Raw genomic sequence first — 24,406 nt, forward strand, 5'->3', positions numbered from 1 at the left:
CATACTTGGAATCTTGTAGATCCACCACAAGATGTAAAGCCGATAGGTTTGAAATGGGTTTTCAAGCTCAAGAGAAACTCGGATGGAAGCATAAGGAAACATAAAGCTAGACATGTTGCAAAGGGTTACGTGCAAAAATATGAAATTGACTTTGAGAATGTCTTTGCTCCAGTAGCACGTATTGAGACAATCCGTCTCCTTATAAGTCTTGCAGCCTTTAAAGGTTGGGAAATACATCATCTAGATGTAAAAACAGAGTTCTTGCATGGAGAATTGAAGGAAACAGTATATGTAATGAAGCCAGAAGGATTCAAAGCAAAAGGACATGAAGAAAAGATATACAAGCTAAACAAGGCTTTATACGGTCTCAGGCAAGCTCCGAGAGCATGGAATGAAAAACTAAACCAGGTACTTAAGGAACTTCAGTTCATGAAGTGCTCTAAGGAACCCTCAGTCTACAGAAAGTGTGTGAATCAACACATTCTTCTCCTTGCAGTATATGTTGACGATCTATTTGTTTCGGAACAAGTGTTGAGGTGATAGGAAATTTTAAAAAAGAGATGGCATCAAAGTTTGAAATGAGTGATCTCGGTAAGTTAACATATTATCTAGGAATTGAAGGGTGTCAATAAGAAGGAATAGCTCTAAATCAAAGGCGATATGCACTACAGATATTAGAGGAAGTTGGAATGAGTGAATGTAACTTGGTTCACACGCCAATGGAAGTAGTTCTGAAACTATCAAAGGCCTCGGAGGAGAAAGACATCGACACCACAAGCTACAGAAAGAATGTGGGCTGCCTTCGCTACTTACTTCACACGAGACCAGACTTGTCTTATTGTGTAGGGGTTTTGAGCCGATACATGCAAAATCCCAAGGAGTCACACGGAGCAGCAATGAAACAATGTCTAAGATACTTAAAAGGGACAACCACTCTTGGTTTGAAATTTAGCCGATGTAAGGGAATACCAAAGCTGAGGGGTTATAGTGACAGTAACCACAACGTTGATCAGGATGATGGAAGAAGCACAATGGGGCATGTATTCTACCTTGGTAAGAGTCCAATAACATGGTGTTCACAAAAACTGAGTGTTGTAGCATTGTCATCGTGTGAGGCGGAGTTTATGGCGGGGACTAAGGCAGCAAAGCAAGCTATTTGGCTTCAAGACCTACTAAGTGAAATAACCGGAACTACTTGTGAGAAGGTTGTCATACTCATTAATAATCAGTCGGCCATCGCTCTCACAAAGAATCCGGTATTTCACGGCCGTAATAAGCACATACATAGGCGTTATCACTTCATAAGAGAATGCGTTGAGAATGGGCTAATCGAGGTTGAACATGTTCCGGGAGACGAGCAGAAGGCAGACATACTAACCAAGGCACTTGGGAGAATCAAGTTTAAAGAGATGAGAAGTCTCATTGGAGTTAAAGACATGGCACAAGATGACTTCAAGCTTACTCCAACATTCTCCCTCTTAAGCTTGAAGTCATATATTTAGTAAAAACTGTGGAACTGATAGCTAATAAACAATCTTATAGTCTTTTTTTGAGAAATAAAACAAACCTATATATTGTTTTAGTTGGTAATTTTGTATCACTGAGGTATGAGATTTTGTTGGAGTAAACTTGAAGTTAACTTAAACCGGAAGTAATCTCTCGAGACTAAAACCGAGTTATGGTTTAGAGAAAATAAGACCAAATATGTTAGGAGTTATCTAACATATATGTAATCCTAGTGAGAATAGGATTTTGTAGAGGTCTTATAAATAGAAGTCGACTAATGACTTTGTTTAATAAGAAAGATTAGGGTTTGTGAGAGTTAGAGAGATAGCTTGAGTTTTGATTTTCTTAAGCTAATAAAAGTGAGTTATACTTTTCAATTTTGCATTCATAAACAATAATCTAATTCTATAGATTTACTGTTTAGCAATTACCAATCATAAAAGTGTTAACTAAAAACATTATTTATAAACTTATAATAACCAAAACCAAATTGAATTTAGGTTCAGTTTGTTTTTTTTCTTATTTAGTGTGGTTATTAGAACTAAGCTTTTTTCTAAAATTAATATTAGACTTAGAATGAAAGATGTTTGTCACGGCATGAGACGTGTTTGAAGGGCTTTCTAATTAGTTTCTATTTCGTACTACAAAAGTCAATACGTTGTCTTTGCACTCCGTCTTGTTTTTTGGTCATCACGCACGAGCATCTTCAGTTTTTTTTTGTTTGTTATATACTCATATATCTTGACAGTTTATACATTTATCACCTGAAATATTGTATTTAAGTAAATTTTTTGTTAAGAGTCGTGGAACACATCAATTTTTGTTTGTTTTTTCAGACTTTCAGTTATTCTGAACTATACCAGGAAATATCTGAGTCTGTAATAAATTTGGCAAAGACAAATTTGGATTTGCTTTCTTCACAAAAGATTTATATATTTGGTTGAAATATTCTTAACGAAGTCATGTCTTAGTTTGGACATGATCTTATTTTTGCCAAATAGAAATCGCAACTACAAACTTTTGTAATCCTATATGGCTATATCTTAACAAGTGAACCCTGAAAACTAGCTACTATGTTGTAAGTTATAACATATACATTTCAACTTGTGAGCTTGTTTTGGGACCACAAAAAGGGCCAAATGTGATAATATAGACTTAGAAACTCTTATATGGTAGAAGACTAATAAAAAAAATGGTGGAAAACATATATACTATATAATTGCCAAAAGTTTATCGGAAAAATGTAAATAAAAACATTAAATTTGAGACGTTTTAATCTTAAATTTGAAAATATCGATTAAACATTAAGTTTTTGTTGCCTTCATAAATAAATAACGAATTTTTATTGATTTGACAATTTGAAGCATGTCGTGAAGTAAATAGACATAATTTTTAACGGACAGTTAAAACATCAGAAACGAAATATGTCTATCAACTTAATGACATGCCTTAGATGGCCAAATCAACATAATCTTAAAATCTAATCAACATTCTTAAAATTCAAAACTAAAACGTCTCAAATTTGAAAATTATGTTTTTTCCTTAACATTTTTTTCAGAGTTTATCGCTCAATGTTTCTTTCAGACTTTTTTTCCTCACCAACGAACCACTAAGAATTGCTAAAATTATTGGCGTTAATAAAAAGTTTAATCATCATACGAGCTACCATCACTAGAAAATAGGATGAATATTTAATTATCATAAGCCTAGCTAAGAGTGTTGACAAAAGGGATTAACCATGATTCCTTAAAATTTCACTACATATATAGGCAATAAATAGTAAATAAATTAACATCAAACCTAATAAATAAATAAATAAAATATACGATTAGGTGGATTAGTTAGAACTTATGTGCTTGTTACTAAGAATCTTTAGACTATCTTCTCCCTCAGTTAAGAAAACTTTCTTTGGTAGGTATCTATTGTTATCATCATCACTTCACAATCTTTTTTTTTTTTTTCGACTGAATGATTCAATATATTAATAATTTAGAAGTTTCAGAATACAACATTACCCAAAAAGACGGGGATCCATGACAATCACCTACATGGAAGAGAATACAAAAGGTACTACCATCAAGTAGTATACATCTCTTCACTAAATAAATCATGTAACCAAAAAGGGTAGCTGGTAGCTACGTATGATTGTCGTCGATCCTCCCGTGTCACACTTTGAGCAATGTGGAAAGCACCTTTGTTAGCGCATCTCTCCTCAAACATAATTTGCCAACGCGGGATGTGACTTAGAGCAAATAACAAGGACTCGGACTGTGCATAATAGGAAGGCCAAGCTGCAGGCCTTAACACCGCATCCATTAGATACTTCTCTTCAGCAGACAAAAGAAGATTTCTGATTTTGAGACTATGCATACTCTCTATTGCCCAAAGCCAGCAACTGAGTTCCGCATCCTGCTTTGTTTCAATCTCACTGAAAGAACATCTGCTGTGAAGTAAGACCACACCTAAAGAGTTCCTAAGCACCCAAGCAGCTCCTCCAACCTTGTTGTGTTTGTCCCAAGAAGAAGCAATGTTGCACTTGAGCCAAGGATTGTCCGGAGGCTTCCATACCTTGTGTAACCCCGCGTTTGCCTTGCTAGTGTTTTGCTCATCTTCCTTTTGAACTTGTTGAGCCAAAAACCAATGATCGGAGTCATCTTTGATCTTAGCAAGCATATCAAATTGATGAAAGACCTTACCATCAAAAATAAGGTTATTCCTATTTTTCCACAGGGTCCAAATGATCCAAGGAACAGTTCTTCTTGATTCAATAGTCAGCCCTGCATTCCTGGACATCGATATGACATGGAAGACGTTATGGTAGAGAGAGTGTTCAGCAAATCCATCAACAGGAGAAGGAATGTTGGAGAGAGCCCATGTTTGCCTGGCCAAAGTGCAGAGAAACATCACATGGTTGATTGATTCTCCTTCAAACCCACAAGTAAGACAACGGGGATCAATCTTTACTCCTCTTGTAGCTAGTCTCTCAGCAACCGGTATAGCCCCACTGACAGCCTTCCAGAGAAACATTTTAATCTTAGAAGGAGCCAAAACTTCCCAGATTTTTTCTTTAATGGGATTGATTGAAGGTAAAGCTGTAACCTCAATCTGAAGATCCACATTATGATTCTGTGCAGCTAACCAGTAACCAGAACGAACAGAGTATTCGCCACTCCTATTGTGTAACCAAACCATAAAATCCGGAGAAGATAAAGCTGGTTTGATCCTTTTGATGATTTCCTGGTCTCTTTGGAAGAAATGTTCTTGTAACTTGTCCCTATCCCAAGTCTTTGCAATTGGATCAATAAGGTCCGCGACTTTGAGATCCAAATTCACCAATATGTTTTTCATGAAAGGAGCTCTAAGGATGTCATCTTGTATCCAGCGAGTACACCAAACCAGAACAGAAGCTCCATTACCAATACCCTGTCTTAGACCTTTTTCCAATAGCTCTCTCCCATGGAGAATACTTCTCCAAGCAAAAGAAGGTCTGGATCCCAGCTTAGCATCGAGGAAAGGATCCTCATCATAATACCTACTCTTGATGAAACGAGAGAAAAGGCAAGACGGATAGTGGAGAAGTCTCCAAGCTTGCTTGGCTAAGAGAGCTTGGTTGAACAGCTCTATGTCCTTGAAACCAAGACCTCCTTTGTTCTTTGGCAGGCAAAGCTTACTCCAAGAAACCCAATGTATCTTCTTGTGGTGTTCAAGGGTACTCCACCAGAAAGCGGACATGGCTCCAGATAAAGATTCGCATGTGGATTTAGGCAGTCTAAAGCATGACATGGCGTAAACAGGCATCGCCATTGCAACAGACTTGAGGAGAATCTCTTTCCCTCCTTGTGATAATGTTCTTGCAAACCAGCCCGAGAGTCTGTTCTTCAGCGAGTCATGAATATATTCCAACATATCAGCCTTTGAACCACTGAAACATTCAGGGAGACCTAGGTAAGTGCCGGCTCCACCTTCATTAGAGATACCAATCTTGGTCTTGATCCTCTCTTTATCCATCTCAGAAATCTTGGATCCAAAAGTTATTGAAGATTTATCTAAATTAATGACCTGACCTGTAGCTCTACCATAAGTATCCAGAATAACTTTAAAGGCTGATACTTGATCTTCCAGCGCTTTGCAGATGAAGAGAGAGTCATCAGCGAAGAGGAGATGGTGAATAGAGGGACCATTCAAGGAGAACTGCAACCCATTAATCAAACCATTTTCCTCGGCCTTATTGAGCAAGTGAGTGAGGCCTTCAGTGCAGAGAATGAAGAGGAAAGGTGATAAAGGGTCACCTTGTCTTAAACCACGTTGGGGAACAACCAAACCATGTGGCTGTCCATTTATCAGAACCGTGTAGGACACTGTCTGAACACAAGTCATAATCCACTTGACCCAAATGACATGAAACCCTAAAGCAATTAGCAATTTCTCCAAGTAACTCCATTCCACTCTATCAAAAGCCTTGGACATGTCAGTTTTTATGGCCATAAACTCCTTGGAAGTTGCATTGTGAGTCCTGAGGCCATGAACAACTTCATGTGCAATCATAATATTATCAGATATAAGCCTTTCTTCAACAAATGCGGACTGATTTGGAGAGACAATCGTGGACAGCAAAGGTTTCAGTCTCGAGACAAGGATTTTAGAAATGACCTTGTACATGACTGAACATAGGCTAATGGGTCTGAGATCCTTCATGGTAGATGCACCTGGCTTCTTGGGAATGAGGCAGAGCTGAGTGAAGTTCCACTCCTTTTGAAAGAACCCATCAGAGAAAAATCTGAGAACCTCTTCAGTAAAATGATTTCCAACAATCTCCCAATATTGTTGGAAGAAAAGGCCAGTCATACCATCATAGCCCGGAGCACTAGAAGATTTAATAGAGTAGACCGCAGCTCTCACTTCTTCTTTACTAACCTTCTTCAATAGAGACGAATTCATATCCGCTGCATCACTTCACAATCAGTTTCATATTCTTTAATCAAAATAAAAAGGATTTGAGGTGATATAGGTCGTGTGCTTACGTAGTGAGCTCTCTCCTTCATATCGTTGAGAACTTTGTTTTTTAGCGTCTATGTTTGAGAAAAAAAAATAAGTTCGATGATTTTTTTATTTTTTAAAAATATGGTCTCACGTGCTTAAGTCTATAGAGATACCAAACAAATAAAATAAATGTGAACTTTGCTATATAATATTTTAAAATATATATCGTTAATCTACTTAAAATTGAACTGGGCCAATTTTACTCCGATCCTCCGACTTAAGGCACGCTTCACAACATCGTCAATGGAATCTGGAGTAAGTACTATAGAGATATCTCTGTCTCTAAGTTGGATGGAAATGTATTCCTTTTTCGCATTCCAAATTCTTCCACCAGAAATCATGTAATAAACCAGCGTTTGTGGCAAATTGAGGGCAAGACCATGTTTGTTGCGAAGTGGGAACCAGGCATCGTCCCAAAGAAGCCCGAGCTAACGTCTGCACCTATTTGGCTCGAGTTAAGAAATTTCCCTTTGCAATTCTTTCATGAGCAGGGATTAGAACATATTGCAGGACTTGTGGGAGATCCAAAGTTCCTTCATCCTTCAACAGCGAACAAAACGAACCTTGAAGTGGCAAAAGTTTTCACTATTATCGACCCAAGAAAGCCGCTTCCTGAGGCGGTAAATGTGCAATTCGACTCTGGTGAAATCGCAAGAATCCTTGTCTCTAGCCCATGGATGCCACCGGTGTGCAGCCATTGCAAAGAAATAGGACATACTCTGAAGAGATGCTCAAAGGCCCCGGTTTCTTGTTCTAGATGTAGCTCCACAGTTCATGTGACTGAGTCCTGCCCGAGACTAAAAACAACAGAATCTAAGCACAGACAGCAAAAGAAGCATCCCCACTATGGGAAAGTTGCTCCTGTGGACGCAACAAAAGGTCAAAATTTTGTTTATGTTAGAGTCTCGCCAAAGACTGTTTCTGTTAAGGAGTCGCCTAGTGAGAGTTTAGCTCCGCCTATTTTGGAACATCACCTGCTTAAGGGAGAGGCTAGTGGTCTTTCAGTTCAAAGTAAGGCTGTTATTTTAAAGGATAGTGATGCAAGGGTATCTGCGAATTCTTCTGAAGTTGAGCCAGACTCATCAGATACCTTGTCCTCCGATCATGATGAGGAAGATAGTTCTGAGGAAGTGTTTGAAAAGTTTCAGAAAGTGCTGTCGAAGAAACAGCGCAAGGTTCAGAGAGGCAAGAGCCTCAAACCACACAATAGACATGTGTACGAACCTCTTTTGTTGGAACGTCCGCGGCTTCAATATTTTTAGCCATAGAAGCGGTTTTAGAAAATGGTTTAAGGGTAGTCAATCCCTTTTTGGTGGTCTCATCGAGACCCACGTCAAGCAGATTAAAATGAAGAAGTTTGTAAATGATCTTTTGCCTGGTTGGCTTTTTGTAGATAACTACGGTTTTTCAGAATTGGGGAAGATTTGGGTTTTATGGCATCCTAGCGTCAAGGTTTTGGTTATTTCCAGTTCGCTACAAATGGTTACTTGTGAGGTTCTGCTTCCGGATGCTTTGGACTGGATTGTTGTTTCGATCATCTATGCTTCAAACGAGGAGAGTCAAAGGCAAGAGCTATGGGCTGAAATGGTTGATTTGGCTTCTTCTCAGGCTCTTGTTGGAAAAGCTTGGATCGCTTTGGGTGATTTTAATCAAGTTCTAAGCCCAGTAGAGCATTCTAGGCCTATCACGCTTAATGTCGACAGAAGGACGAGAGAGTTCAGAGACTGTCTACTTAGTGCCGATTTGTCTGATCTTACTTTCAGAGGAAATTCTTTTACGTGGTGGAATAAATCTAAGACGAGGCATGTTGCAAAGAATTTGGATAGGATTTTGGTAAACTCTCTTTGGGCTAACTCTTATCCTGACTCCTTTGCCACTTTTGGGGAACCCGACTTCTCAGATCATGCGTCTTGCGGTGTCACTTTAAGCTCTGGTTCTTTGAAAGAAAAAAGACCGTTCAAATTTTACAACTTCTTACTTCAAAACCAGAACTTTCTGCCTTTGGTGGTGGAGCAATGGTTCACGTGCAATGTGACAGGCTCAGATATGCTTAGAGTCTCGTTGAAGTTAAAGTTTCTGAAGAATTTCATAAAGTCGTTCAGCAAAGAGAATTATTCTGCTATTGAAAAACGTGTCTCTGATGCTCATGTGATCCTTCTTCAGTGTCAAAGCAGAACTCTTGCTAATCCTTCACCTGCTAATGCGTCGGAAGAGTTGGAGGCTGAAAGAATCTGGCACTTGCTCCAAAAGGCTGAGGAGGCTTTTTTAATTCAAAGATCAAGCATCTCTTGGTTAAAGGAAGGTGACTGCAATTCTGCATATTTCCATAGAATGGTGGCTTCGAGAAAGGCTCAAAATCATATTCACTTCCTTTTTGATACATGCGATACAAAAATTGAATCTCAAGCAGGTATCAGGAAATTGTGTGTGGACTACTTTTCTCAACTCTTGGGTGGTGAGGTTCAAATTTTTGGCCTGATTCAAAGTGATATGGACCTGTTGATCCCCTTTAGATGTTGTCAGTCCCAGCAGCAGTGCTTAGACAAGATGTTTACAAAAGATGAAATAAGAGATGCTTTTTTCTCTTTGCCCAGAAATAAAACAAGTGGCATGGATGGGTACTCTGCTGAATTCTTCATGGGTTGTTGGAGTGTTGTAGGTCATGAAGTTACTGAGGCGGTGTTGGAATTCTTTCGATCTGGCAAAATGCTTAAGCAGTGGAACGCCACCTCTCTGGTTCTGATTCCCAAATATCCTAATGCTGCAAGAACGACAGATTTCAGACCTATCTCCTGTTTAAACACAGTGTACAAGGTCATATCAAAGCTCTTAGCTTCAAGACTGCAAATGTTGCTTCCTCATGTTATCTCTCCCTCCCAATCGGCTTTCTTGCCTGGAAGACTTTTGGCTGAGAATGTTTTACTTGCAACTGAGGTTGTCCAGGGATACAACAGAAGGTCTGTTTCACCGCGCGCCATGTTAAAAGTCGACATAAGGAAAGCTTTTGACTCGGTAAACTGGGATTTTATCATCACCGCCCTAAGAGCCATAAGAGTCCCTGAAATTTTTGTATGCTGGATTTCAGAATGTTTAACTACCCCGACCTTCTTAGTTTGTCTAAATGGCAACTCGAGTGGCTACTTTAAAAGCTCAAGGGGACTTCGGCAGGGCGATCCGCTGTCCCCTTACCTCTTTGTGTTGGCCATGGAGGTCTTTTCCAGGTTGCTTCACTCCAGATTTGATCAAGGTTACATCATGTTTCATCCTAAAACATCAGGTATCTCACTCTCTCACTTGATGTTTGCGGATGACGTCATGATATTTTTTGATGGTTCTGAAGCCTCCCTCCACGGCATAAATGAGGCTCTTGATGATTTCGCCTCATGGTCTGGGCTGCAAATGAACAGAGAAAAAACTCACCTCTTCCACGCTGGGCTCAACGTCCTCCAATCTAATGCAATTGCGAGACATGGATTCCCTACAGCTTCTCTTCCTATTCGTTACCTTGGTTTGCCGCTCATGCATAGAAAGCTAAAAATTTCAGAATATGATCCTCTCTTGGATAAAATTGCGGGTAAATTCAAGGGATGGGCTACTAAAACCTTATCTTTCGCAGGAAGGACTCAATTGATTACTTCTGTCATTTATGGAGTGGTTAACTTCTGGATTTCAAGTTTTATCCTCCCTAAAGGCTGCATTAAAAAGATTGAATCACTATGCTCTAGATTCTTGTGGGCTGGGAACATTGATGGCAGCAAGGGTGCAAAAGTGGCATGGGCTATTGTCTGTTTGCCCAAAAAAGAGGGTGGTTTGGGGCTAAGAAGGTTCACCGATTGGAACAAAACCCTTTGCTTAAGATTTATCTGGACTTTATTTTCAGGAAAAGATTCACTATGGGCTAGTTGGCATAAGTTTCATAATATCAGATCAAATAGCTTTTGGGAGCTGAGAGAATCCAGTCGTGATTCCTGGACATGGAAAGAAATATTGCGGTTGAGACCGGTAGCTGAGCAGTTTGTCAATGCAGCCCTGGGAGATGGAAACACTATCAGTTTCTGGTATGATTCTTGGACGCCTCTTGGACCCCTTATTAAGTGCCTGGGATCCGAAGGCCCCTCGTTGTTAAGGCTTCCATTAAAAGCAAAGGTTATTGATGCTTGCAACGGTTCTCTATGGACCATCCCTTCTCCAAGGTCAGACGCGGCTTTGAGACTACATGCGCATTTAACCACAGTCCAGGTTCCAAGCGGTTCTGTTACTCAAGATGAGTATTTTTGGGTCGTTGATGGAGTTAAAAGCAAGAGATTTACTACCTCCAGAACCTGGAATGTTGTAAGGCCGAGAAAGCAAGAGGTTGATTGGTGCTCTGCGGTTTGGTTTAAAGGAGCAGTTCCTAGGCAAGCTTTCAATATGTGGATTTCCCACTTAAATAGACTTCCAACAAATCAGAGGATGTTCTCCTGGGGCATCATCCCTTCGCCTAGTTGTACTTTCTGTTCTTTGCAGGGTGAATCAAGGGATCACCTTCTCATCACTTGCGCATTCTCATCGGAAATCTGGAGACTGGTTCTCGAGAGAATTGACCCGCTCAGGCCTATTTTCCTTTCATGGGCAGAACTTCTCTCCTGGCTTCGGGCTTCCTCTAATGCGGCTCCATCTATCTTGAGGAAAATTTCTGCGCAAGCAACGGTCTACCATTTATGGAAGCAACGGAACAAAGTGGTTCATAATCAGGTCTCTCTCCCTCCGGGCTCTATCTTCAATCTTATAAACAGGGAGATCCGTAACATTATCTCAGCGCGCCGTCACCGGAAACGTTTTCGTGACTTGATGCAGCTCTGGATATCCTAAAGTCCAATTTCTGTGACTTCCCAATTTGGAAAATCTTGTTTTATCTTTTTGCCAAGGTTTCCAAAGCCAAAGGCTTCTCTTATAAAAGCCAAACAGTTTCATTTCTTCTAATGATATTAACAGTTTAGCAAAAAAAAAAAAAAAAAAAAAAAAAAAAAGGAAAAAATTGTTATACTTGATAGAAAAACATAATATATATGGAGTATTAAATTTTGCCATTTTGGTGTTCGTTGAGACATCGAAGTTCTTTTTTTTTTACTTTTTTTCTTTTACCAATTTGAACTACGAAATATCCATACAAGTAGGATTATAAAAAAAACCCATAACGTAAAATATAAAGAGATGTGAAAAATATATTCATTATGAATTTGCGGATCTTTATTATGATCTTAAGTACACACTATGTTTAGCAAAAGGGTTAAGTCCCTTGGTTACCAATAATATAGGAACCGTGGAGATCACGGATTCGATTCACGTTGGAAGGGGTTTCCTTGCCAAATAAAAGATATTACATGGTTTGGTTTCGTCCTGGAAGATGTACGGGCCCAGTGCCGGCTCAGATGGGTGGGCGGGTGGTGCGACGGCCATGGGTCCAATCCCATAGTCCAATAATTAAGGGGCCCATTTTCTAAAATATTTTTTAAAAAATATTTAAAAATTAGATTATAACATAAAATAAAATTTAGAAAGGTCTATAAAATTTTTTATTTATTTTTTTTAGTATTAGTAATTAATATTTTTAACAAAAATAGCATAGAAAATTTTTTTACAGCAAAAAAACATTAAAAAAATTTTCTAAGAGTCCAAATTTTTTTTTTTTTTTTTGCTCTAGGGCCCATAAAAATGTTGAGCCGCACTGTACAGGCCTACGGGCTCAGGACCTCCTAATCATAAAAAATATAATATTATCCAAGCACATGGATGTTCATATAATCAGAGACTTGGTAGCACAATTTCACGTCAATTTTTTTTTTTTTTTTTAAGATTCACACTTCTATGAAAGTTTGATAAAATTAAAACAAGTGTTAATTACCAGCAAATTCGAACACGCTAAAAATTCTGAAAAAACGTATAAGAACAATGAGGAAGTGGAAGCCCCCTTGGCCCATTAGTTGACTAAGTGTTAATTAATGCTTCTACACCAAGATGTCTGGGTTTCGAGTCCCAGGTATTGCTATTTATTAATAAATTTGCAGATTAAAAGAGGCAAGTGTGCAGGAGATCTCCAGCGAAGTACAATTATAGCCGTTCGCCAGGATTCTACGCAGAGAGAGAAGTGTCGTCAGGTCGTGGATCATTGAAGGTGTCCGTCAAGAGCATGGAGAAGGAAGGGTCGTCTGTCGTGGATCTAATAAGGGTCGGAAGGAATTGTCCGTTGTAGAATCGTCTATGTAACAGTTCTCATAATTTGTAATAAATAATAAATCTAGACGTCAAAAAAAAAAAAAAACAATGAGGAAATAGAGAATCTTTATTGTGGGAAGATCACTATGAAGGAAATAAGAATATAGTACATGCATGCAATTGAAAGCCGAAACCAAAGTGAATTGGATCTCGGTTTAGTCTTTGTTTAGGAAGTCGAATTCATGTTACCTCATGTTAAAGTTATGGTTCAGTTCTTAAATTGGGCCTTAGTTCTTTTAAGGCCCAGTGACATCGGTTGACGAGCACTCTAGTTTTGCTTCAATGAGCTTGGAAGAGAGTAAACGGAGATGTAGAGAAAATACGAGATTTATGCGCTCGAATCATTTTCTTCCTGAGTGATGATTTGTATCATCGTATCGGTTCCTTGAGAGAAAATGACAACGTACCCTACCATTTAATCTTGTAGAAATCTTATAAATTTAATCACTTAGTCTCATGTAGTAATGGTTTCAAACAAAATTTTGCTTGTTCCTAAAATTAAAATTCAAAATGTTAACATGTTTTTAAATAGAAAACATTTTTGGTTTTTAAAATGTTTTTGTATTTAGTAAAATAAAGTTTTTTGTTTTTGTTTTTTGTCTAACGGATATAAAGTTTTACTTCTCATTTGGTGTAGCGGAGGAAGCAATAATAGAATAGGTTTGGCATGTGCAGATTTACTTGCAAAGAAAGCAGCTACTGGACTAAGTTTGTGGAATTTGTATCATTCATGTCCCCCCTTTTTAATGTCTCTTGTAAACTCTGAATGCGTTTAACGTTCATCAATAAAGCAATTAGAAGGAAAAAAAAATATAGAATAGGTTTGGGAATACTCTTCCCCGTGCTCGAAAGCTCGCTTATAAAAGAGAAACTTCTCAACCTTATTAATCAAATCAATATCAATAATAACTGTCCAATACAAAAGATGTAAGAAGCCTATTTATATGAAAACATGAAAACTTGATAAACTTTAAAATAATCTTATAATTATCTATAATAATTAAAAATAGATGTAAAAGATAATGATGAAAGATATATCCAAATATCTCGCTCTAGCAGGTCTCGCCAGTCAAGAAAGATTCGTCTTTGCTGCATCATCATTTAACAAATGAAGTTTGATTATCAAGTCTTTGACATCATTTCGAAAAAGATGGATGGTAAATATAAATTTATACGCAATAAAAAAAAAAAAATATAGAAGAGTCTTGTTACTACTTGGATTTACACGATGTGCTTCTTTTACTTATTTGTCATACGAAAACATTTCGGTAATAAGTTTGTCTTTCACCAACACAGAAATAAAAATTGTACATAGAAAAAAAAACAAAGTCTATAACTCGTAATTCATAAAGCCTATGCATTACCTCTGTTGTTTTAAAGGGTAGAAGTAGGACTCTTTCCCGCTGGGATCCAATGGTTGGAGCGCAGATCAATGATATTCCGAATCATAAATTTTATACGCATACTCATTTGAGGACGAGGTGAGAGACTCTCTAAACGTCTGAAATACACATCGTTAACCAGTTTTGAGCTCGTCAAGCTTAAGGATGATTCGACAGATTCCGAACCATCAAGCTTTTTGCCGACAGTCTTGAGAAAGAGACAGACAGCTTCAAGGTTTTCCTCTGATGGACACATTTTCTCATCATCCCCCAGAAGTTTCTGTATAATAAAAGTTCAATTACAAACACTAAAAAGTGTTAGCAATGTTGTATATTTCAACTACCCTTTTTTTTTTTATCAAAATAAAAATGCGTAAGGGATGTAGTCCCCTCGGACCGGGAATCATAGCAGGTTAATTAGTCATCTGCCTTGCAGCAATAAGAAAAAGTGTTACTTAACCTGAACAATGTGGTGAACAATCTTTCCTCGAATCTTCCGCTTTAAAAATAGCTCACCACACAAACGAAGATTTCCTAGAGTTCGGAGTTTCGACAACCTTTCCGTGTCTCTCCGTTCTTCCTCCTGATCTGGCGCGTTCATCTTTCTAATCTCATTACTTAACTCATCAGTTCCCTCAAACACATTTTGAATTGTATTTAGCAAAACCCTCTTGAATGTGATTTTACTAGATGGAAAAGTCGGCATTTTGTCACAGATATCGCAGCATAATTGAGCGTACATCGGGCAAAAGGTCGGCTCAAGGATGGCTTTGTCGAAAATAAGGGTTGTCACACTCTAAAGAGAAAGAAAAGGACACAAATTAGCCATATTGACGTACCTAAAGATAAATAACGCAAAGAGAAGAAACTCAACACTTCTTAGGTTCTTGGATACTCAACAAAAAAGGAAGAAAAATATTTCTTCATTTTAATACTTAGATCATAGATCAAATCAATGTGTTAATAAAACGCATAACTAAAAGACCATATTCATAACAAATCATAGTAAACTCCCAAACCATGAAACCCTAATCCTAATCAGAAAACCAAAATCAAAACCAAAATTCATGAAACCTAAATCGATTTTCTATTAAACATTTAATATTAATGAGTTTTGTTTTTCCAAAGCCGAACTGAATTCAATATAGAACTTTGTGTGTTAGTTGTTAAGATAAGGGCATGTACCTTTAAGATATCAGATGTAATGCAAGATCTGGTAAGGTGGCTAATGAGAGCAAGATATTTCTGTTCTGCTGTCTGGTCCATTGTCCTGGACAAGCAAAGTATAAAAATCTAAAGATTTGATGTTTGGAAGGTAAATAATGGCTATTTTGAGAAATCAAATGTCAATTTATATTCTACAAAAAGAAAAGTAGCAGATAGAGGAATAAAATTACCAGCTTTTTTCTTCCAAAGCCAGTGCTTTGCATGTTATCCAATCTTGCAACAATACTACAGATCGGAAACAAACCAACTTAGCATCTTCCATGTTTTTTTCCGTCATCTAGTATAATCTGTTGAGATTGAATCCTTGGATTGTCCCTGCAAAAGAGAAAGATACTATGAGTGACGCTAAGAAGAAAAACAAAGAAGCTTCAGAGGAAACAAAGGTTTGTGCTTGAGAAGAAGAAGATGAGTTGTCGAAGAAAAAGAAGAGACAAGAAAGTCAAGAGAAGTTGTGTTTTGTCGTGAGACAAAGAGTAATGGGTTGGAGTTAAGCCCATTAAGGATTTTAGCAAAAAAAAAGCCCACTAAGGTTTATGTTTCGGTAAAGAGAAACAAACAAGAACAAGATAGTAATAAAGAGAGAATGAGAGATCAATGTTCGCATCGTGCATCATCATCCTCAGAGATCCTAAGAGGAGGATGGTGCTGATCTCTAAAAAGGTGAGAGGTCAGAAATGCAACATGGAGCAAAAGCTTGAATAATCTAAAATACTTAAGAAATAAATAGCCAAAGCATGGTGGAAACCAAAATTGATATTATATGCAAACTAAATGTCTTATTAAAGTAAATACTAGAGTTGGTTTTGCTAACTTAACATGAGGGTCAGGTAACATGTAATCGATTTTCTAAACCAACCTTAAACCGAGAACCTTAATACTTTTTTATCATAAGCCTAGCTAAGAGTGTTGACAAAAGGGATTAACCATATGATTCCTTAAACTATCACTACAATAAATAATAATATAAATTAACATCAAACCTAATAAATAAATTTAAAAATATAGGAGTAGGTGGATTAGTTATAAAACTTATGTGTTTGTTACTAAAAATCTTTAGACTATCTTCTCCCTTAGTTAAGAAAACTTTCTTTGGTAGGTATATATTGTTATCATCATCATCACTTCAAAATCAGTCGAGTTTCATATTATTTAATCAACGCTAAATCAATAATAAAAACATTTGAGGTGATATAGGTCGTGCTATTACGTAGTGAGCTCACGTTCAAGTTGTTGAGAACTTTGTGTTTTAGCCTCTAATCTCTATGTTTGAGAAAAAACAAAAGTTTGATGATCTTTTTTTTTTTTTTTTTGATCTCACGTGCTTTAAGTGTATAGAGATAACCAAAGAAATAAAATAATTGTGAACTTCGTTATAAACTATTTATATCGTTAATGTACTTAAAAAGAAGAAAATGTCATACTTGATAGAAAAACATAGTAATATATTAAATTTTGCCATTTTGGTGTCTCTCTGAAACATATAAATTCCTTTTTTTTTTTTTACTTTTTCCTTTTACCATTTTCAACTATTAAAATATCCATACAAGTAGGTTTACAAAAAAAAAAAAAAAAAAAAAAAAAAAAAAAAAAAAAAATATCCATACAAGTAGGATTATATAAACTCATAATGTGAAATATAAATGTGTAAAGATATTCACTATGAATTTTCGGATCTTTATTATGATCTTAAGTACACTATGTTTAGCAAAAATAACGTTCATAATATAACCAAGCACATGAACGTTCATTTAATCAGAGACTTGGTAACAGAATTTGACGTCAATTGTTTTTTGGATTGTCACGTTTTTGATATACTCAATGAGCATCTTTTTCTTCTTTGCCTCAGAATAAATTCCGATTTTTTTCTTTCACCAACAACAAAACAACTTGAACATAGCAACAAAACAAAGTCTAAACCTCGTACCTCAGAAAGCTTATAAAGGCAAAGTTTAATCGAATACTATGTTTTCACGGGTAGTAGAGTAGAATAACTCTTTCGCGCTGGAAGCCCAGTGGTTGGAGACTTGGTAATACAGTAAACTCACAGAATCAAAAAGAACAATTCCTCTTCTCTGACTAACAATCCAAAATCCAAACAATCGATCCGATGTTCATAGAAAACACCAAAACGATAACGAGCTAGCTCTCAAGATGAGAGAAACCTAGCATTTACAAGAATTCTGGAAACCGCGCATCCTCAAGTAGCAGCTGCTTCTAACGGCCTTCTCTTCATCGCCCAATCAGCCTTTGCCACACGTTGATTCTAGATTATTCTTATTTCCACTTGACTTTGCAAGTGCGAGACACACGTGTGGTTCTGCTGTAGCACTTGGAGTGCAAATGGATCATATTCTGAACCATAAATCGCATGCTTATAACCAATTGAGGATGATTTGACAGATTCTCTAAACGTCTGAAAATCTCGTTCATCTGTTTTGAGTTCAACCTTGATTCATATAGCTTTTTGCTAACAGTGTTGAGAAAGAGACAAATAGCTACAATTTGTCCCTCTGATGGACCCATTTTCTCAGCATCCTCCAAAAGCTTCTGTATGAAAAAGGTAATTAAATTCAATTAAACACATTAAACCAAGTGTTAGGCATGTAGCTAGACTACTAGAAGATGTTACTTAACCTGAACAATGTTGAAAACAATATTTTCTATCATCAGCTTCCGCGTTAGAAAAAGCTCACCAACCAAACGAAGATTTCCTAGAGTCCGGAGGTTCGACAGTTTTACTTTGTCTTCCCGTTCTGCCTTCTGATCTAGCGCATTCATGTTTCTAATCTCCTCACTCAACTCGTCTGTTCCCTCAAACACATTTTGACATGTATTCAGCAAAACCTTTCGAAATGAGATCTCACCAGTCATAGGCTCTGAAGGTGGAAAACTAGGCATTTTGTCGTGGATATCACAACACAATTGAGCGTACATAGGACAAAAGGTCTCAAGGACAGCTTTGTCGACAATAAGGGATGTCACACGCTGTAGTGAAAGAAAAAGACACAAATCAGCCTTATTGACAAAACTGAAGATAGATAAATAATAACGCAAAGATAAGAAACCAATTCTTCTTAAGTTCGTTGGATTTTGTCAAAACAAATCAAAGTGTTAAATATATAATAAAATTTTTAACTTACACACCTTTTTTTTTTTTTTTAATACCAGGAGGTTCTAGGCCAAAACCCGTAATCCCCCCAGACCCGAAACCACAACATGTAATATTAGTTTCGTCCTTTTTAACATGTAAACCAAGAAAAACTTGGTGTTAGTTAGCTCAGACTCTTTTCCTGTAGCCAAAACCCCGACACAAATTGATTTACGTAGATCTAAAATATATGTAGTATAAACAAATATAACTTTTAGCAAAAACAAACTACAAATATACATAATTAATTTAAATTAGAGTTAAACAATATATGCCTTATTATGGTAGAGCATGCACCTTTAAGATATCAGATGTAGTGCAGGAGCTGATAAGATGGCTCATGAGACGTCCATATTTCTCTTCGGCTATCTGGTTCGTTATACTGCCCAAGAAAAGTATAAAAATTGACAAATCAAAAGATTTTATGTTTGAGAAGTTAAATAACATAAGGTTCGATGCTAATTTAACTGAGAATTAAAAAGTCTATTTATCAAAATATGTTACAAAAAAATGTAGCGGATAGAGGAATAAAATTACCAGCTTTTTTCTTCCAAAGCCAGTGCTTTGAATGTGATCCAATCTTGCAACAATACTGTAGATCGGGAACAAACCAACTTAGCATCTTCCATGGTTTTTTCTGTCATCTATAGTTGTGATATGTTTTGGATACAAATGACTTAGAATAGTCTAAAATATATAAGAAAGGAATGGCCAAAGCATGGTGGAAACGTGTCCAAAATTGATAATGGGTGAATATTCCCCATGCGTCAATGTTTATAACAAATCGAACCTAGAAAACTGAATCGTCGGCGACCGAAATTTATTGTTTTGTTTTTATTTAAGACTAGTTGAACATTGTAATTACAAGAGATAATGATATTATATGCGAATGTCTTAACTCTTAAATGAATACTATTAGAGTTGTTGGTTTAGTTCGCCATGTTTTTTATGGCTTAACTTAACATGAGGGTCAGCTGGTATGAGGTAACATGTATTTTTATTTTTATTTTTCTTGTAGCGAATGTTAATATCATCATAATTTGAAAATGTTTGGTTTTACAATGTAAATAGACTATGGCTTTGAATCCTTGGCAAAAAAAAACAAAAGAAAAACAAGAAGTCAACTAAAAAGTCACTTGTTATGAGTTCAAGTTATTCAGAGTTGCATCAGGTTGCAAAAAGTTTTTTTGTGTCTTCTTGCAGTGATTCTGTTGTGAATCTCTCTGTAAAACATAATTTAAGTATACGTTGGACCTATCAAAAGAAAATGAGAGCTTTTGAGAGACCAATGATCAATAAGTAAATGAGAGACCAATGATCAATAAGTATCATAAAAATTAATTAGCCTAAATACGTGTATATCAAATCATAACATCACGTAGATGCAATATACAATCAAAAAACTAGTGAAAGAAAATGAAGAATTGTAAACTTTGGAACGAGAGAGGGTTATGATACTTAAAACAAGTGTGGACTACTAGGCATTTACAGGAACAGAGGAGGAAGAAAATGGTGAGCTTATGGATGAGACACAGCCTTTAAGGCGATCAAGAATCGCGTTCTTTGTCTTCGTTAGGCTTGCGTGTGACGTCAAAGGCAGTCCTTCTTTGACACACTCGTCGTACTTCTCTAGCACAGCCACTATATTTGAGAAGTCTGGCCGCTTCGACGGATTCTCTGACCAACACCTCTTGATTAGGTGAGCTAGCGCGGGTTGACAGCTCGCCGGCAATGGTGGTCTCTCGTTCTGCCCATTAAAAAATGACCGAAAAATTCAATAACTTGTACCTCAAGAAACAAATACAACAATCTTTAATGTTAATCAAAAACGCTACTTCGCTGTGCTAAATAAGATGAATGGAGACTGACCTTTTCAGCTACTGCGAATGCGGCTTGCACGGGAGTCATGCCTTGGAACGGAAGTAATGCAGTGGTGAGTTCCCATAGAACGATGCCAAAGCTATAAACATCGACTTTTCTAGTATAAGGCTTCTCTTTGATCATCTCTGGAGCCATCCATCTATAAGTTCCCATGTTGCCCTTGGCCTCTCTGCATTGGGTCTCAAGACAAGAAGTCCCAAAGTCTGCAACTTTAACTCTCATCTCATCATTCAAAAGCAAATTGTTGGACTTTAGGTCTCTGTGGATAACACCCTGCGAGTGAAGATACTCCATTCCTCTTGAGATGTCTAGAGCCAGTCTAAGTACGGTCTCGATAGAGAGCGAGTAAGGCTCTTTCTTGTTTAGGTACATTCGGAGGTTTCCTTGTGACATGTACTCTGTTATGATGCAGTATACGGGCGGTTTCTTGCACGCCGCAATGAACTATACATCAAAATAAAGGATAACATTAGCAACAATTGAAGCCTTGGTTCTAACGACAAGATCTTTGCTCTGTTTTTGTTTTCTCCCACAAAGATTTCTTAACAAGGTAAGGTTTAGAATTTGATAAGAAGATAAATAATACAGACCTGAACGATGTTAGGGTGAAAGAGACGAGAAAGCAGAGCAACCTCGGACTTAAACTGTTGTTCGAGCTTAGCCCTTGTCTCTTCCTTGTGTGTTGGGATCCTCACCATCTTCACGGCAACGGCCCTTTGTTTGTAGATCCCTCTGTATATTCGAGAGTGTGCTCCGGAAGCAAATTTGTTTCCGATAAATAGCTGCGAAAGATCTGCAGTCCATTCCTCTCTTTCTCCTTTAGACGCTTCCCATGCCTCCACGTTCTCGGACTCAAGGATCATCGACCAAGATTCCATACTGTCGAATCTCTTCTTCTCCATCGTCTCTGCTTCTGCATACCGGTTGGTTTTGGAGGAAGACGGGTTAGATGGTAAAGGTGGGAGGGAAGGTTCTGGAGGTAGTTTGGATCTTAGAGACCAACGTAGATGAAACGGATTGAAACATAAACCAGACATAGTGATCAATAAAGAGTTTTGCTTGGTTTACAAGGTAGGGTTTGAAAGCAGAGAATCTAGGGTTAAAGATGTGTTAAACTAGGTTTTTCCTTCTGAAAGTATGAATAGATTTCAGGAAGTGCATGAACTGATTCAAAAACATGGGTTCGATAGGATCTCCCGAGAATCTAGCCGTCGTTTCATTAATTTTCTCGGGAAAACAAAACAGAATCAGGAAAAAGAAAAAAATCCAACAAAGAAAATTTGAAACAGAAGAGACTTGTGTCAAAAGGAAGAGACTTTCACAGGAAGGAAGCAGAAACAGAGAAGGAAACAAATGGATTTCATCTTCTTCTTTTTACCTAGTTGAACAATGATGAAACTTTCCGGGAAAACTAACAAAGAGGAGCTGAAATTTTCCGGGGAAAAAAAAGGACACGAGAAGAAAGAAAAGCACCAGAAAGTTTTGGATACAAGTTGGGTTTTGGAAGTTAAAGAAGAAACCAAGTGAATAAGGGAACGGATCCAAAGTAAGAGATTTTCAAAGGTTTCTCGTGATTGCTTGGTTCAAAAGTTAGCCTTTTGAGAAGTAAAGAGTTATAAATCTATTTATATATTTTCTCTTGAGACCAAATGAAATCGTGTTCGGTTCGTGTTTACAAGTCTTTTTATAATTCGAACTGAATTAACGAGTCGCCAAGTTACCGACTTAAATTGCTTCATATCATTGGTTCGATTGATGATGATAAATATATAATAAAACTGTATTTATTTAAAGAAAATTATGGATTAGATTATTTTCGATAAAATTACGGTTGTGTATACAAATATTCCTCTTGAGCCTAATCTTATCCTAGTAGGCTAGTATTATAGAAATAGACTTCAAAATAGCTCAAAGATTTTTTTATTAATCTAGAAGATCACATTGTTTTCAACTTGGCAAAAACCATTAGCCAACTGCTAACAATATTTGTTTTCCAAATCAAATTTATCTGACCTCTTTTTCTATTTTAATTTTAATGTTGTTCAATATATTGATAAACTGTTTTAGGTTTTTTTACCAAAAGTAGTGGTTTAGTGGTACTACAAGGGGTTGGTTTTTTTGTATTCCGAGTTTAATTTTTATCTGAGACGGTAAAACATTCTTTAAAATAGGAATGAACTAAAGGTTGGTTGGACTACTACTGAAAAAGATTACGGGATAAAGGTTTAAAACTCCTACGATTTAACCAAAAAAGAAAAAAAAAATCTTATTTCAACTATGTTCCATACATATAACACTAATAATAAATAACAAAATTATAGATATACTTGGAACTCAAAAGAGATTTGATTACGTCGTAATAATAAACCAAATCCAAATCACATACTTATCAGTTTCACAATATATAATATTTATTGGCCTTGTTTCTTTTCGAAGTCGCTAGTGACAACTCTGGCGATTGAAAATTACATTTATTTTCTCCTTCTTTGTGTCGCTGGGTTTTTGATGTGAGATCATTTCTTCCTCAACATTCTCCATGATAGGTATCCCAGATATCGCTAAATTTTGTAGCGTCCATTATATCCGACGCGGCGACTCAATTGCTTTTCGTTTCTCATCGTCTTTCACTTATAACTTGTCGCTGGTTTTAGATCCAATTAAAAATTAAGTTGTTTTTTCAGTCGCACATTAATGTCGCCAGCGACATAGAAAAGAACAAGGCTATTATATATTTTCATAAAAGTTTTCACGGTCATTGTTGGACCAGTTTTATTATAGTACGGACCAGATCATATCATATTTGGAGTTAGGAAAACATTGATTTGATCATAAGAATTTAGGTCAGAGAAAAACTTGTGGCATAAAAATCACTTTCCGAATGATATAAAGACATGCATATGACAAATTAATATTTCAACAATATTTCCTTACCTCGAATATAAAAAATAAAAAAAACCAAAGTCTCCAATATATTAAATTAAGTTAGAAGCAATATACGATTTGCAGTTTCTAGTCTCTGCAACATTTTTTCCTTCAAATATGATTAAAAATGACAAAAACTGTCATAGACTCTCTTTCTGGCTAGTGGCTGATATCAGTAGAACTTAATTAATAAACTGTTACATACAAAAAGTATATTCTGAAAAAACGTTGACAAAGTATATTATAATTACTTTTACTTTGTATTCTAATGGATGGAGATGAGTTTTGGCAATGTGTAGAAAGCGAAATATTTACACTATTTAGAGACAACATTTGTGAACAATCCGTGAGTGAGGCAATTCGATGCCTTGTCGTACTAAATTATTTAATTTTACAGATGCAACATGTTTTCCCAAAAAAATAAACTTAAAAATAAGCATGTTTTACCAAGTGGATTTATACACGTGGCAATCCAACAACGGAACCACGTGGAAGCTGTAGAATCTTGTTCCGTTATTCGTTGACCACTTGTAAAAAATTGGGCAGTATCTTCTTATCCTAATAACTTTTCTATTTGGCCCGTTAGAAATTTAATTTAATAAAATATAAGAACAGGCCCACGAGCTAGACATTCTATTTTTTAGTTTTGAGAAATGCAAAAAAATAATATAATTTTGGTAATTTAAAAAGATAAGAGAAAATAACTTTTTCAACAAAAAAGAAGTTGGGGAAAGGACTATATCAAGGAACAAATCCATCTATTTGATATTTTTTTTTTCCATAATAATATAGTAAAATGGTCATCGTTTTATATAAAAAAATTTGACTGAATATTTGCGATTTGTGTTTAAAGATCTTGGAGACCACTACTATGAATGTGGTGGTCTCCAAAATGCCCTTACTTACTATCTCTCAATGCGAACCAACTCCAATATGGAGACACATTGCATCGATGTGAACATGAGACTTATTGAGTTTCAAAAATCATTGTCATAGTTTAAATGTTCGAGTTGATGTTCCATACGAACCCACAAATTTGTAGCTC

At 36.6% G+C, this 24,406-nt stretch overlaps 4 protein-coding genes across 6 annotated transcripts; all 4 read right to left on the reverse strand.

The window, feature by feature from the left end:
* Positions 1-3,582: 3,582 nt before the first annotated feature.
* LOC110230857 lies at positions 3,583-4,299 on the reverse strand. Its single transcript, XM_021035045.1, has one exon. It carries the CDS (start codon positions 4,297-4,299, stop codon positions 3,583-3,585), a length of 717 nt encoding a protein of 238 aa, XP_020890704.1.
* Positions 4,300-13,663: 9,364 nt separating this feature from the next.
* Positions 13,664-15,821, reverse strand: LOC9322538 (eukaryotic translation initiation factor). Of its 3 annotated transcripts, XM_002887980.2 has the most exons (5): positions 15,581-15,820; positions 15,369-15,453; positions 14,644-14,979; positions 14,166-14,463; positions 13,664-13,890 (listed from the first exon to the last, which is right to left on the reverse strand). In XM_002887980.2, exons 1-4 carry the CDS (start codon positions 15,685-15,687, stop codon positions 14,176-14,178), a joined length of 816 nt encoding a protein of 271 aa, XP_002888026.2. In that variant the 5' UTR covers positions 15,688-15,820; the 3' UTR covers positions 13,664-13,890; positions 14,166-14,175. The 3 variants fall into 3 exon arrangements, with proteins under 3 accessions (XP_002888026.2, XP_020891750.1, XP_020891749.1); XM_021036090.1 differs by lacking the exon at positions 13,664-13,890 and having other exon boundaries at positions 13,995-14,463; XM_021036091.1 differs by lacking the exons at positions 13,664-13,890; positions 15,369-15,453 and having other exon boundaries at positions 13,990-14,463; positions 15,581-15,821.
* A 1,741-nt stretch (positions 15,822-17,562) lies between these two features.
* On the reverse strand, positions 17,563-19,232 carry LOC9324090 (eukaryotic translation initiation factor). Its single transcript, XM_002887981.2, has 4 exons — positions 19,096-19,232; positions 18,856-18,940; positions 18,045-18,395; positions 17,563-17,957 (listed from the first exon to the last, which is right to left on the reverse strand). The coding sequence occupies exons 1-4, from the start codon at positions 19,200-19,202 to the stop codon at positions 17,685-17,687; spliced, it is 816 nt and encodes a 271-aa protein (XP_002888027.1). The 5' UTR covers positions 19,203-19,232; the 3' UTR covers positions 17,563-17,684.
* A 634-nt stretch (positions 19,233-19,866) lies between these two features.
* On the reverse strand, positions 19,867-22,048 carry LOC9324091 (serine/threonine-protein kinase HT1). The gene is made up of 3 exons (XM_021033947.1): positions 21,030-22,048; positions 20,428-20,883; positions 19,867-20,305 (listed from the first exon to the last, which is right to left on the reverse strand). Exons 1-3 carry the CDS (start codon positions 21,474-21,476, stop codon positions 20,036-20,038), a joined length of 1,173 nt encoding a protein of 390 aa, XP_020889606.1. The 5' UTR covers positions 21,477-22,048; the 3' UTR covers positions 19,867-20,035.
* Between the last annotated feature and the right edge of the window lie 2,358 nt (positions 22,049-24,406).

The sequence above is a fragment of the Arabidopsis lyrata genome (assembly GCF_000004255.2).
Source record: "Arabidopsis lyrata subsp. lyrata unplaced genomic scaffold ARALYscaffold_2, whole genome shotgun sequence".
In the NCBI taxonomy this organism is placed as follows: domain Eukaryota; kingdom Viridiplantae; phylum Streptophyta; class Magnoliopsida; order Brassicales; family Brassicaceae; genus Arabidopsis; species Arabidopsis lyrata.